The sequence below is a fragment of the Uranotaenia lowii genome, chromosome 1 (genome assembly GCF_029784155.1).
Source record: "Uranotaenia lowii strain MFRU-FL chromosome 1, ASM2978415v1, whole genome shotgun sequence".
Classification (NCBI taxonomy): Eukaryota; Metazoa; Arthropoda; class Insecta; order Diptera; family Culicidae; genus Uranotaenia; species Uranotaenia lowii.
Window position 1 is genome coordinate 126,210,483 of NC_073691.1, and position 15,170 is coordinate 126,225,652.

A 15,170-nucleotide genomic window follows, 5' to 3' on the forward strand; every position below is an offset into this window, starting at 1 on the left:
AATGATGCATGGAAACAACATTTTTTAACGTAAAATTTTGAAACACCTGCCGAATTTTCACAAAAACTGGTGAAAGGGAAAGTTCGGAAAACTATTCAAGATTCTTTTTTTGCTTTTTTTGTTTTTTAAAACGTATTCTCAAGGTGAGTATTATGTGATTAAAGTCAGTGCTTTCAAATGGTATTAGAAAACAAGCTTTTTTAAAAAGTGAATTTATAAATGAAAAATTATCAGTTTTCAATTTTTTTCAACTTTATATTCATAAAAAATAGTGGAATAATCATATATAAGCGAGTTTTGGTTGTGTTAAGCCGTCAATGTATCGTAAATCGGCTTGAAAATTGATTAAATTTTTTAGGTTTTCTTTGTTATTTTTGGATTGATTCAGTTGAAAATAAGCACAAAGGTATGTAAATTAATATAAAAATCAGCATTCATTATAAAAAATTCATTATTATTTTTATATTAAACTATATGCTTCACTCAAAAAATGTACTTTTCATGTCTAATTCAATAATTTTAAAACCATAATATCAACAAAACTTAGAAATACTTGTTATTTATACTGCCCCTACTCGCATAACAGTCCCATATGAATTTTCGTCATTTTTCATCTAACCTGACAGTTAGTCATTTTGAACATTGGACTTGAATATAAATAAATAAAAAAAGAGACTTTGTTCTAGACATTACGAAAAAAAATACCAACTAGTGACTGTCCCATATGAAATATACCCGCATAACAGTCCCATATGTGAAATACCACGGATGTAGTTACCTTACTATGTTTCTTTCGGTGAAATAGTCTTTGATTTATTGCTTTAAGTCATTAAAACAAGATTCAACTCACTTGATGTTGAATTATGCACACTACACAGTAAATTTAACTGTAATTTTTGAAATGCAGGCTAAAATAAAGGAAGGATGGTTATCCTGTGAGTAAAATTTATCAGAAACAACTAAAAACCCCGATAAGATTCAACTTACAATGTGGAGTTCACGAACTACATTTACAAGTTCAGAAATGATCAAATTTAAGTCTTAGAAGGTAGCTTGGTAAGCAAATCATATTCTGTATGGGACTGTTATGCAAGTAGATTTGAAAAAGGTCTCGAATATGCTCGCATAACAGTCCCATAACAAACAAAAATGCTGCTCCAGACCATACCAGTTGCCAAATTTCTAAAATTTCCGGTCCTACGATTTATTATGACAACCCAGAACACATTCCATCAAACGATTTTCGTTTATGCTGAAAGCTGAGGTCACAATTTTAAAATGTATCCCAAAACAGAAAAAGCTGATTTTCTCGCATGCTCGTTTTTGCATATGGGACTGTTATGAAAGAAGGGGCAGTATACTTGATGTAAAATTTAAAAAGAATCTAATTTTAAAAGTAATTGAATATTGAACCGATAGTTTGATTTTTTTTTTCATAATTTTTTTGCCAAACATATTGTGAGGCCATATGAAATTCATTATCGGATGTGATGAAGCATCGTTCTTAAATAATTGTATGTTTAATAACTGAACTTTTTTCTATTCATTCCTGATAACTATTTTAACTTTTTCAAAACTTTTGGAGTGTTCGGAAATAAGATCATTTTTACGTTATTAAAATAACAAAATTGTAACCGAATGAACTTAGTTGAATGGACAACACAAACTTTAGCCTTCCATTCGCATATAGTCATTATTCGCTTACTCGAACTGCATCTTTGAGCTTAAAACAATTTATTTGAAACTTTTGGCTACTGCTAAACTGTTAAAGTAAATAAATTAGAATACACCTAGGTCATTTGACCTTTATGTACATTCCAGAACGATTAAAGCGGTTCCGCTAGAGAATTAGTTTTGTGCTCATATGCATGTTTTGGTCAATGAAATCAGTGATTTTTATATGTTAAAAAATTTGGTAGTTTCAAATTTCAAAATTCTACCAAAAATCATTTTGCAACTAGTTATATCTCTTTTAACTTTTAGTGAAAAAAAACGGGGAGGGTTAAAGCAAAAATTCATCATAAAATAATGTTTTTTGTGGGGTTCCATAAAGCGATGAATTAAACATGCATTCTAGTTTAAGCATCTGTAACTAGACAGTTGTATAAATTTTTACAAACTATACGAAATTTGAATCTACTTACGTTGAACAACACACTTGTAGAAAAAACGGACCAAAAAAACCTTTTTAAACTATTGAAATAACTGTTTGAAAAACCTAATAAATATGCTCACTTTGTTTACACTTGAGCTCACTCTGTTCGTAAATATCACAGCTGGCAGCAGTGCAGCTGGACTGAAGCGAATTGTCATTGAAGTTGAAATCCGAAGTTTTCGCGCTGGTGATCGGCAACCTTGCCAACTAGCGACGTTGTGAAATATCATTACTGGCAACGCTTTTGTAAAGTAATAACCAGCGTGCCTATACAGCTACGGGTGGTTGCATATTGAGCAACAGTAGGCAAGGAGTACCAAAAGTTTCTCATTGGTGGGGGGTGGAGACGGAGCGCTTTTTGACAGCGAATTGTTCGCCTACCATGCCTACGATTACGATTGCCTGTCACAAGATGGACGATTCCGTGTATTCACGCAGAGTAAACTTGAATTTTGGAACGAATTAAATCTGACTTTGATTCAAAACATTCATTTTTTTGAATCCAGCTCCTGTTTTCTTTGAATCAATGAATTTTAGTTTTGATTGAAAAGAATAATTTTTGAAAGAAAGAATAATTTTTTTGAATTGAATAACTTTGGACTTTGATTTCAAACAAATTCTTTGATTCAAAAGAAATTTGTTCAATTGCATATTTCCTTAGAAACAAAGTAAATTTTCTTTCAACCGAAGAAAAATGTTTTAAACTAAAAGAATAATTTTTTAAAACAAAAACTTCAAACTTAGAAGATATTTTGCATTGACTTGCAAGAAGAACAGAAAACCGAAAAATCGAATAAAGTTCGGCCGCTCGTTTTAAAAATCAAACCAGTGAATCGGAGTAAGCTATAAATAAGGAGGATTCAGGATGGAAAATGGTAAGTGTAAGTTAATAAATACTGAATATTTAAGTGAATTCAAGATTTTCTAAAACGCTTGTATAGTTACAGGACCTTGGCCGACGGATAGATTTCCAAGTCTCTCGAACATGGAGAAAGCTGCGCAAAGTAACACCTCCCCAAATCCCGCGGTCGTATTTTTTCGGCCCAATCTTCAACGGCAATCACCAGTCGGACCAGCCAGCAGCTGGAGTGGCTTTCGGAAGTTTATTGACCGGCCCACGGAGAATGCGAAACTTTGTCAACGATATCAAGGACCCTACTCGGTTATAGTGAACCAGTGTTTTATGTGTTTGTGAATAAAAAAGAATTTAAGAACTAAAATTGTATCTTTTTATTATTCAAACTCCTAATAAAAACAACAGGGTAAAAATCTTCCAATTGGAATAAATGGAAAATGGTTTAATGAATTAATGCTTTTAAATCTATATCTAAATTACCTTTGAGCAAAGATAATAACTTTAAATCAAATGAAACTGGTTTTTATATCAAAGCATTAATATTTTGAATCTAAGATTTTTCAAAAGAAAAAATCTTTGAAACAGAGGAAAATGCATTTGAACCAAAGGATTTTTTATTTATACCAAAACCAAAGGAAAAAATCCTTTGTTTTTGCGGCACTTTCCTTTGAAATAAAAAATCTTTGGTATAAGAACACACCCGAAGTTGTACACGTCCTGATAATAACTTGTCGCCAGTGAGTGTCGCCAGTAAATGTCGCCAGCGCTCATTGACGATAACTCCGGTTTGGGGATTCAGCGACAATAATGTGTGATCGGTAGGTGGTACTTGAAGTGTTGTTTCGGTAACAAAATACCAAACTTTTTTCATTACTTTTTTCTATATGCACAACAATATCAATAACACTGTTTTCGTTTATTACCCAGGAAGATTTACCCGGAAGAAATCTCCTTCTTTGTCTTGAATCCAGCAGACTTTTGGTCAGTGTTATCCACGTATCCGTAACACGCATTGAATTAAATGGTGATGATGTCTTATAAATTCACAGCAATTTCACACGAATGAAAACAAAGTTTTGGAAAAACACATCCCACTTGACGAGAAAACCTTGATTGAAATCAGTTTGGAATCAAGATCTTTCGAAAATTTTCTTACGTCATCAAAAAGAATGGTAAACAAATGGAAAAAAATATGTTAGAAAAGTACTTGCCACTTGCCTATAACTTTAGCACCAGAGACTCATTTGCGAATAATCTCTGATCGAGGGTTAAGAATATTCGCATATGAGTCACATGAGTGTTTTATTGAAATTTCTCCGTAATTATTAGTTAGTATTAACGCAAAAGTAAACAAAAGTATTCCTTGAAGTGTTTTCTATCCGAACTATTGATAGGTTTGGCCAACAAACGATGCATACGATCCCCTATTGGTAAATTTAAGTTTGTGCAGTAAGAACTGATCTCAGCCTCTCTAAGTACAAATAATTTAATACTGGATCAAAAAAATTGAGAATGTATTAGAAATTTTTTTTGATTTTTTCCATTTCTCGCGAACAATTCATCAGATTTCAAAATAATTGGAAGCATTTTGAAGATAAACAGTAACTGAAGAATTTCAGCTTGTTTCATGGATATTTTGTTCATTACATCTTGAAATATTTCTGTTTGAATATGAAAATGCGCAGAGTTTGGGACTGCGCAGAATTAGGGCCGGTCACGGTACACATTGTTTCTCCATTTTTACCATCATAAAATTTTTGATTTTTCACTTTTATCAATTTTAAAACACGTTTTTACTTAAATTTGTTGACTAGGGGCATATAGAGCACCATAGTATCGAGGCATAATGAGCATTTTCTTCCGTAGAATCTAGCAGCGAATTAAAATTGATTTATATCGCCACACCTTGACTAGTTTTCATCCGACAATTTAGCCTATTGGTAACAAAGCACTTAATGTATGAGCGTGCGTGCATTGTTTTTATTCTACAAACAGACCTAGATTATTTTGTTATTGCTTTGTTTGATGAATCTACGACTCACCTGACTTCATCGAATTGAATTCTCTGCTAGATTCCCCGGCAAAAACGCACATCTTGCTCTGATTAATGGTGCTCATACTGCCTCAGGGGGGGTTCTCATTATGCCTCCACAGTGGCTGGTTTTCAGCTTTTGGCAAAATTTTTTAAAATGCATTTTTTAACGTTTTCATCTAGTTTTTCACGTTTCAGCCCGTTAGGGAATAGGCTTTTCAAGTGTCTGAACACGAAACAATAATGTAACCTCCATATTATAGCTATTTTCTATGGTTAAACAACCGTTTTCCTTAAGGTGGCCATTATGCCCCCATCTCCCCTACAGAATATCGTTTACATCAGTACTGCCCCTATTCGCATATGAGTCCCATGTGTAAAAACTGCAAACCGAGAAAAACGCTTGTGAAGTTTGAAACTTGTTTTCATGAAAACAATCGTATGCATCGTTTGTTGGCCAAACCTATCAATAGTTCGGATAGAAAACACTTCAAGGAATACTTTTGTTTACTTTTGCGCTAATACTAACTAATAATTACGGAGAAATTTCAATAAAACACTCATGTGACTCATATGCGAATATTCTTAACCCTCGATCAGAGATTATTCGCAAATGAGTCTCTGGTGCTAAAGTTATAGGCAAGTGGCAAGTACTTTTCTAACATATTTTTTTCCATTTGTTTACCATTCTTTTTGATGACGTAAGAAAATTTTCGAAAGATCTTGATTCCAAACTGATTTCAATCAAGGTTTTCTCGTCAAGTGGGATGTGTTTTTCCAAAACTTTGTTTTCATTCGTGTGAAATTGCTGTGAATTTATAAGACATCATCATCATTTAATTCAATGCGTGTTACGGATACGTGGATAACACTGACCAAAAGTCTGCTGGATTCAAGACAAAGAAGGAGATTTCTTCCGGGAAAATCTTCCTGAGTAATAAACGAAAACAGTGTTATTGATATTGTTGTGCATATAGAAAAAATTAATGAAAAAAGTTTGTTATTTTGTTACCGAAACAACACTTCAAGTACCACCTACCGATCACACATTAGATCGTCGAAATCTCCCACGAAGGATCCATCCTGACCGAAGACTGATCTATTGAGCGTTGTTCATCGGTTGATTTTTGTCGAAAAAATAATTTTGGTAGAATTAACCGGTTACTTATTAATGTTTTTTGTGACTATGAACCAGATTTCTTCGGAATCATTTTGCTACTTTACGATCATTTTTTATGTAAATTAATGTTTTAAGCATTGAATAATTGATTTACTCCATTTTCTATCTATCCTTTCCTTTAATTTTGAGCTCTGGCGCTGAATTTTGGTCATGGGACTCATATGCGAATATTTTTCACATGGGACACATCAGGGGTCATATTTTTTTCGAAATTTTCGGAACAAACTTCGAACAAAAACTCGTTTCATTGGTAAATTGGAGCACAAAGAAGCGTTTTCCATCGATAACTCAAAAACGATGAAAATGCACATGGGACTCATATGCGAATAGGGGCAGAGTAGTAAAATTTAAAAAAAAATCTACCTACAATCTATATACTCATTACACTCTTCAGAACTTACCCTTTTTAAACTTTTCCGGTTACCGGTCGTCGATGATAAATGTTCACTACTATTGACTGGCAATAGCAGTGAAATGTGTTCGTTTTTTCTTATATCCATCATTTAGGATAACTAATAAACGCTTCAGCGACAAACCTTTCTTTATTGTAGTTACACCCAATATCAATAGCTGCCTTTAATAAACACTCCTCACTAGGAACAATAGAAGTATTATCTTTTCGAGCTATTATTGCTCATAAGCAAAAACTGTTTCCGTTTCTGCCATTTAAGCTGTTTCAATATTACCGTAATTTTCAAGGAATTTTATTCGTTTTGATGAATGAGTAAGAATAAATTCTTTTCATTGTTTTCAATGGATAAGGAAATTGTTTTTATCCATAACTTTTAATCACATTCTTCGTATCTTTACTTTACTTTACTAACTGCACCTTTATGTTCGTCGCCTTCCACTGTTATATTCTGCACTTGAGAATAAACACTTATTCAATAATCTCGAATATCCTGCCTTTATTTGGAAAAATTCTAAAATGCACTATAAAACCGTACCCACGAAACCAAAACATTGGCCACTTTATTTTCATCATTTGCTGCTGGCTGGCATCGATTGGAAACCCCCAGTCTAAGAATATTTAGGAACGGTATGCGATAGTTAACTATTGTAGAAACTTAAGTTTATTTTTCTATTTTCTTTATAAATATAACGACCGTTGAACTTAATTGTTGTATTAACAAATATACAAAAAAAATTAAGAACAGTTTAGTTTTTTAACGACGATTCTCTTAGCAATTTTTGTAGTTTATCGAAAAGTATTGATTCGCATACCTACCCCTAATATATTTTGCATGAAACTCTGACGTGTTAATGATGTGTGCGTGCTTCTGTCAAATTGATGTGTTTTATGCAGGGGTGTCAGGTGTCCTGATTTTTCAGGATTTGTCCTGATTTTCGAGAGGCCGTCCTGATTTTCCAAAAACGCTCGAATTGTCCTGATTTTTGAAAAATGACCTAAAACGTCCTGATTCGTCCTGATTTTAAAAAACATATCTAAACTATAGGTATTTTTTTTTGTGAAATGGTGTGAAAATCAAACAAATCTTTTATTAAATAATTTAACTAGTTTTAGTTTTTTTTATAATCTTTGGTTCAAATGATTTCTTAATAGTGTTTTTCAATATTGACTTCAGGCCAGCCAAGGTTCTTCTCGCTTTAGTTGCATAATTTGAGGCGTCTTTAGCACCTGTATTTCGCCTTTAGTTATGCAATCTAAGGAGAGCTGCATGTTATTTTCGTCAATTTAATAGAGTTGTTTTTGACATTTCTTACGCACACTTGCTGAGCATGTACAGATGAGACGGGACAATTAACCTCAAAAACTCTCGGTACAAAAAACGTGCAGCCGGTCGACACACATGGTCGTTTTTGAGGTTAATTGTCCCAAAGTTGAAAAGTGTTGGTGAAACAACGTGCATCCCGCATAGTCAAATATCATACACCTTATCATCAATACTGTTCTGTTGTGATTACATGAATAGTGAATATTAGAGTAATCGTTCTGAAATCTTCTTATTTTTGACAAACTTTTTTTACTTTTATGTGTCTTCGCTTGAAACGATAAAAAAATATTTTAGAAAGATACCAGTGATAATTCTTGAAATAAAACTCAGGATGCACCTGAGTGTGTTATGTGTCTTCACTGTCAACAAAGCAAACGAGAAAGAACACAAACAAAAAGAATTTAAAGTGTGCGGAAATTCCCGTTTATTAAAATAAATATCAAATAAAACGTAAGTTTTAGGTAATTTTATTATATATAAGCTTTTTTATAATTCAATATATTTGCCTGTGCTAATACATCTGCAATATCTCAAAGGTGCACCGCAAGCTAGCGAAACGACGGGAAATTCAGTAATCGTCATTTGTTTGATTTGTTTAGTTCGCTTCTGCAAGATCTACCGGAAGTGAAATTAGGGCTATTTCTCCCCAGGGCCAGGGAAGGGTGCAGGGTAGTACGTTCAACATTATGCTGACCAAAGCTCCAACAGCCGAAGCTGAGGCGGAAACAGGAAGTTTGAGGTTATGAAGCTAATTTTGCTCCGCTCCGGAACCCAACAAGAAAACAGCATTTGAGAAACAATATCAAAAAACCCGATGCTCGGTGCGCCTGTCGTAAGTATCCAGTGTTTATTATAATTTTCCATCCCATTTCGTCATATTTTTTTTCTTTAGAACGGCGCCGGAACCCGTAAGAGAAAATTTGACAACTGAAAGCTGCTTCTAGTTCGTTACTTCCGCAACACGATCAAGGTTGCCGAAAAAAAATTCGGAGTTTTCGTCAAAAAAAATCTCCAATTCTGTGTTTTGAACCTAAAATTCTGTGACGGTTTCTGTGACGCATTTTTCATGAAGTTCATAGGAAAATCATGTCAAATATCAACAAATTTGAAATTTCTTACAATTTTAATCGAAAAAAAATCAATTTACATTACCTTGTTTTCAAATTTTGTGACGGAATTTTGCTAAAAATTCTGTGATAATATAGATTTTTCTGTGATTTCGGCAACCTTGAACATGATCAGCATGCCACTCGTCGTCACCAAAGACAAGCGAAAACACTGGAATGAAATTACTGAAACACGCTACTACCAAATGAGTCTTCAGCCATGGTGGCTTTCGAGACGATGTAAATAGCCACCGCAATGTTTTGTTTCCCGAAGGCAGGACGACTACGTGGAAAACTACTCCACGGTTTTCTGGGACAGTTAACGGCGCTTCCACCAACGATGTACAAGCCGTAAGTTTCAATCAATAATTTGAAGCATTATTCTTCTAATAAAAATGTTTTTTTTTCATTACTCAGGCCTCTAATTAAACATCGAAGCCCGAAATTGTCAGGAACCTGATTAAGGTGTATGTATCTGGGCATTTTATTCATGACAAGAAAATCATTCGAGAGGATCGGTGTCATTATAGAGGTGGGTATCTTTTTATTGTACTACATGACAAATTTCTATGAATAAAACAAATTTGTATTTGGCAGGAATTGACAGAATGACTGTTCTCATGCTTTAGCTGAGCGCATGAGAGGTGGTGAAGGATCACCCGTTTCTTTTAACACCCTCTCAGTGGCCGGATACCATCACACCACGCTTACCAATCACCAGATCTCCAAATTGAGTCGTACCATCCGATCAAGAATAATTCTGTCACGAATTAAAGAATCTTCCTTCAATCTGCAGGAGAGAAAAATAGATTTGGCAATTGGCGAAAAATAAGCTTCAAATCGATATGTAGAATCCAACCTGGCAGATCAATAACATTCGCGTGACGAAGCACCACAGTTCACCTCTTCAGTAATTTGGTGCTTAAACTGGTGTTTTGAACATATCCCAAGAATTTTACAACGCAACACAATTAAGCAGTCACGAATCTTCTTGATCCGGAACGAGCCGAGAATTGTTTGCTACTACGGAATTAGATTTATCGAAGCCAATATCTAACTGATTTCGATCGATATTTCGAGACACAGAAAGGTAAGAAATAATTAAATTTTATTAACAAAATTTTAAGTTAGAAATTTTAAACCTATCGACCTGGGATCGAATCAATCGAATTTGAAATATTAATTTCTTATTATCGATTCATATCGATTCCAGAATAACGTGATTTTTAATTATTTTTTTTATTTTTGACAATATGTTTTCAGATCCCTAAAACATTATTTTGGACGATTTGAACTTCAAACGGAACACACGGAAGAAAATGACTTCGAGTTCATTCGTTCACCAGTCTTGGATCAGGATTCCCGAATATGATCAGCTAGCAGAGAGAAGGACTCGCGTTTAGGCTGATTATAGATTCTTTATGCCGAATCAGATCAGCCTCCACTATGAAACATGGCAAGCGTCATTGATAAGCGCAGGTTAGCAATCTGTTTTCTAATTTCCTCTTAAAACCGTTTAAAATGGTTACTGTTTAAGAATCCTCAAAATATTTTCTGTTCATTGATGAAGTAGATCTGTGTATATAAAGACACGCTTGAAATTTAAGTTTATTGAAATATTTATGTTTTTCGAATGAAACGACAGATTTCGTTCTATTGGTAAATTCTTCGTCCATTTTAATTCTTCTTGGAATGATATTAAGTTTCAGATAAAAAAGGATAAGAAACTTTAGGAGGAATTAAAATAACGTTCAAAACTTTACAGAACAAAAAGTTTCATGATCAATTTAACCTGAGATTGTATTATGATTGATAATATCAATAAAACAGTGTTTCTATTTTCTTTCCAGATATCATTCGTCAGGTGCTGAAAACAAGTGGACAAGATCTGGAACTACACCGACCATAATTACGGATGACCTCCTGCGCCCCAATTAAATTGCTTACGTTAGGTTTTGATTGATTGGATTCTAGGTAGGTAAATTGAGATTTGTTTAAAAATAAATATCAATAAAACGACACCTATTACCAAAACGCCTGTTTTTATTTTAAATATCATGAAACAACTATTCATAGAATCTTCTATTTCGTTTGATTTTATATCGTATTATCTTAGTTCGAAGAAATACCGTATCGTCGAAATGATTTGAAATAATGATTAACTGAAGATTACATGTATGATACCACTTGATTTTCAATCCAGAGAAAGTCTAGAAAAAAGCAAAAAAAATGAATGGTTACTCTACTTAACGACCATTTCACTGTATCGTAAAGTGCGTCCAAACGATTCCATTTCATGAAAAAATGATAAGTTTCATCTTACATTAATAATCCAAAACTATAGAAGTAATCTTTTGGGTGTCTTGGAAAGAAGATTATGAGAATAGTCATTGTATAATACTGCTCCATGCGGGATAATATCACGAACACTATCAGCGGCAAATAGGACTATAGTGTCCTGAAAAATCCTGATTTTTTTCATGGCGGTGCCTGATTTTTGTCAAAACCACCTGGCACCCCTGGTTTTATGCAACGCAGCGGGAAGAAATATTTCATATCACGGAAAATAATTAAGAGGTAAAATTTACCGAGTAACTGGGATGGTTTTTTTTTCATTCCTCTTTCGAGGTAAATTCACCTGCACTGCATATATTCGAAAAATTACGAGTATGTGTCTGCCTATATAGATTTTTGCAATTTATCTTCCAATTAAACAATATGTGCCACACATAGGCTTCAGAAAATATTTCAGTGGTATATGCATAACATGAACATTATAAAATTTCACACATAGATTTTAAATGTGTGAAATATTCGTTTGAAGTTATAGTGTTTTCGTTTATTGGCAGTGGCAACCTAGTTACCCACGAGTTTTGCCCTAACTGCTGTTATTATGTTCGGTTATTAATTCAGAAGTCCACTAGTTTTGCCCGAGATTTGAACCTCAAGCAGGCGGTTGCACCCCGTAAAAGTTGTCAATGTTGGGGGTAAACATAAAGGTGAGTATAGGTGAGTATAGCAACCATACACGGAAAATAATAAAAAGGTAAAATTTACCGAGATAGCCAAGGTAAACGATCGTGAAAGCCAAAAAGGTAGCTTCTACCTCTTCGAGGTGAAACTCACCTCACAGCGAGGTAAAATTTACCTGAATCGAGGTTGGAAAAAAGGTACAATTCACCGAGGAAAAAGGTGAATCCAAAAAAGGTAAATCTTACCTCGTAGCGAGGTGAAGTTCACCTGAATTGAGCTGAATAAAAAAGTATAATTCACCTAGAAAAAAAGGTAAAACCAAATAAGGTAAAACTTACCTCGTCGCGAGGTGAAGTTGACCTGGATTGGGCTAAACAAAACGGTACAATTCTTCTCGAAAAAAAGGGACTATTCACCGAACCCGTTTATTGAGGTTAAGCTTTTTTGTCATTCAGGAACAAGTTTTGCTTTGTGCATAATATGTGAAAATCGGAATAGAATGGTAAGTGTTTTCTTAGATATCATTTTGTTGTGCTGGTTCTCGTCATAATACATTGCTTTTGTTTCAGATCGACCCATAGAGCTTATAGGTGTATTCCACGTCATCCTCCAGCCGGAAAAGCCGAACCTGACCGGATTAGCCAAACAGAGGAGGTCATGAATGTCCGCAACGCAGGAGTATTCAGCGGCCATGGCGGCTCGGAAGAACGCGAAGCCGAATTACCGCAGTCCCTATTTATCTTCAATAAATATAATTTTTGATAGAATTTTGTATTTTTTAATTCTTATTGAAGAAACCAATCAAACCAACCAGCATTTACCTTTTAAATCAGTAAATGGGAAAACGGTATTATTTACTATTTTGCTAGGTGAATGCGAAAAAGGTAAAATATACCTTTTTGCTAGGTGAATTGAAAAAAGGTATAATTTACCTTTTTGCTAGGTGAATGAAAAAAAGGTAAAATTTACCTCGAAAGAGGGGTGGAAAAAATTCACCTCGCAAAAAGGTAAATTTTATCTTTTTTTTATTTTCCGAGTATATTTGCATCGTCCCGGGTAACGATTCTGTTCGTTTATTCAGAAAAAGTTTTGCCCTGCGCTAGTGGAGATAAACGAAAACGGCATTAGTTTTTGAGTCTACTTTCTGGCGTTTAAAATTGTGCAGACGAAGCTAATCATCGTTGAAAGGCCGACCGCTACTCCCGCAGACGGAAGAATTTTTGAAGTGTTTAAAGCTAAAATAAAGATTGCGCGCTCCTTCGACAGCTCAGGTTTTTTTCCCAATTGCAATTGCATTTGGAATTCGTAAAATCTTTCAAAAACGAGAATCATTAAAGCTATGTGTCAACTTATAAATCTTTTGTATCATTTATCAAATGAATCCAAAGATCGTATGTGTTTTGAAACATAAAATCAAAGTGTCGATTTTTTGCAGTGTGGGCAAAATCTGTGTCTGAAGCAGAGGTGCCAGTTGTCCTGATTTATCAGGACTTGTCCTGATTTTCGAAAGACCGTCCTGTGAATGAAGGGTCAAAAGTCTGTGTTTTACAGACAAATCGGGGCACCTGGCAACCCAGCGAGATAGTGCATGGTTTCTAAAGACGGGCAAAATCGAAATAAAATTTTGATTTTTCGTTTGTTAGTTCTAAAAAACTTAGGTTTTGTAATAAATTTAACATATTCTCGCACTCGAATCAATGTGGAAGCGTATAACCTGTAAATAATATATGTAAATAATATTATAACCAGAGGCTTCCGAGGCAGTATAAAAACATATTGGGTCCGAAGCGTTTCTATCTTTGCTTTCTTTTATCTTCTGATTTGCGGTAAACGCGCGGTAAACCCACATTTCGCTCGCGTATCAAAAATATCAATTTGTCATGTGTGATTTTAAAAAAGTGCCACTAATTGTTACAAAATGATAGAGACATCCCATATTGTAAGCTTAGCTGCCGTTTTAGGATCATTCTTAATAGGATTCAAGTATGGCAAGAAGCTCACGAGGCCAGGATCAAATGCCGACAAATCCTCGGTACAGGAAAGCCGCAAGTCAAACCTGCAGGAAAATGTAAGTTTTTCCTACCCATTAGTAACTTAAAATCATTTTAACGAGAATAAATGATTTCCTTAACATGAACTAATAGAATTGTAACCGACAGGCTGCGTTGAAGTTAGTAAATTGCAAATAAATTTTAGATATTTTCCGACTTTGGAGGCGAGTACAAGATGATTCTGGTCGTGCGGAACGATCTGAAAATGGGTAAAGGAAAGATTGCAGCTCAGTGTGGCCACGCTGCTGTTGGCGCTTTTGAGGGTGCGCTCAAGAAATCTCCTGGGGTACTCCGCAAATGGCAGCAAAGCGGTCAGGCCAAGATTGCCGTAAAAGTCGAAACCGAGCAGCAGATGATGGAAATCTATCGCTCGGCAAAGGCTAATAATTTGAACTGCTGCCTTATTCGAGATGCTGGCCGAACACAGATCGAACCGAACAGTAAGACCGTCCTTGCGATTGGACCGGCACCGAATCAGATTCTCGATACCGTAACCGGTCACTTGAAGCTGTTGTAATCGAGTTTTATCCAGAGATTGTGTATTCTAAACTCGGTTTCGGGAAGCTGGTGAAATGAGATGTAACTTAATATATCTTCATGTACAAGTCTGACGTGTGTATTGTTTTTTTTTAATCCGAGAGACCCTCTCTATACATTGCACTCAGAAATGAAAATATTATAAAAAATAATTAGATATCAGGTATTCGCTTATTACTCTGACGATAATAAGCTGGAATCATGAAAGCATAATAAAATTCACAATCATTTCTTATCGAGAAATGATCCAATGAATAAAATTTAATAACCGCGAGACAACACACATTCATACCAGAAGAAACGCGTTACGTAATTTATAAATGGCCCTAACTATAACCATTTTCATTAATTTATGGAAGGTGTAACAAAACCCACTCCTAATGCTAATAGGTAAATGTCATAAAGTTCATAAATAATATTCAAAATATGTCCCAACAGCAATAAAAATAAGACAAAGATAATAACCATGTAAACGCGTCAACATACCCACAGTGAACGACTTTCGGCTTATTAATCTTTTTTTTATTACTAATAGTAGTACATA

At 34.6% G+C, this 15,170-nt stretch overlaps 2 protein-coding genes and 1 long non-coding RNA gene across 4 annotated transcripts in view; 2 read left to right on the forward strand and 1 right to left on the reverse strand.

Moving 5' to 3' along the window:
* LOC129739849 (endoplasmic reticulum mannosyl-oligosaccharide 1,2-alpha-mannosidase) overlaps nucleotides 1–7,326 on the reverse strand; it is a 39,557-nt gene extending 32,231 nt beyond the window's left edge. Inside the window, exon 1 of one of the 2 annotated variants that reach the window (XM_055731386.1) lies at nucleotides 6,625–7,326. In XM_055731386.1, the coding sequence (XP_055587361.1) occupies nucleotides 6,625–6,726 (102 nt within the window). In that variant the 5' untranslated portion in view covers nucleotides 6,727–7,326. The remainder of the gene's footprint in view (nucleotides 1–6,624) is intronic. The other variant, XM_055731385.1, reaches the window with a different exon arrangement.
* Nucleotides 7,327–8,148: 822 nt separating this feature from the next.
* On the forward strand, nucleotides 8,149–11,080 carry LOC129739299 (uncharacterized). The gene is made up of 7 exons (XR_008735811.1): nucleotides 8,149–8,409; nucleotides 8,496–8,791; nucleotides 8,852–9,416; nucleotides 9,483–9,597; nucleotides 9,663–10,155; nucleotides 10,329–10,544; nucleotides 10,916–11,080. It is a non-coding gene; the product is annotated as an uncharacterized LOC129739299 (long non-coding RNA).
* Nucleotides 11,081–13,695: 2,615 nt separating this feature from the next.
* Nucleotides 13,696–14,700, forward strand: LOC129739853 (probable peptidyl-tRNA hydrolase 2). The gene is made up of 2 exons (XM_055731395.1): nucleotides 13,696–14,106; nucleotides 14,235–14,700. Exons 1-2 carry the CDS (start codon nucleotides 13,957–13,959, stop codon nucleotides 14,604–14,606), a joined length of 522 nt encoding a protein of 173 aa, XP_055587370.1. The 5' UTR covers nucleotides 13,696–13,956; the 3' UTR covers nucleotides 14,607–14,700.
* The last annotated feature ends 470 nt before the right edge of the window (nucleotides 14,701–15,170 follow it).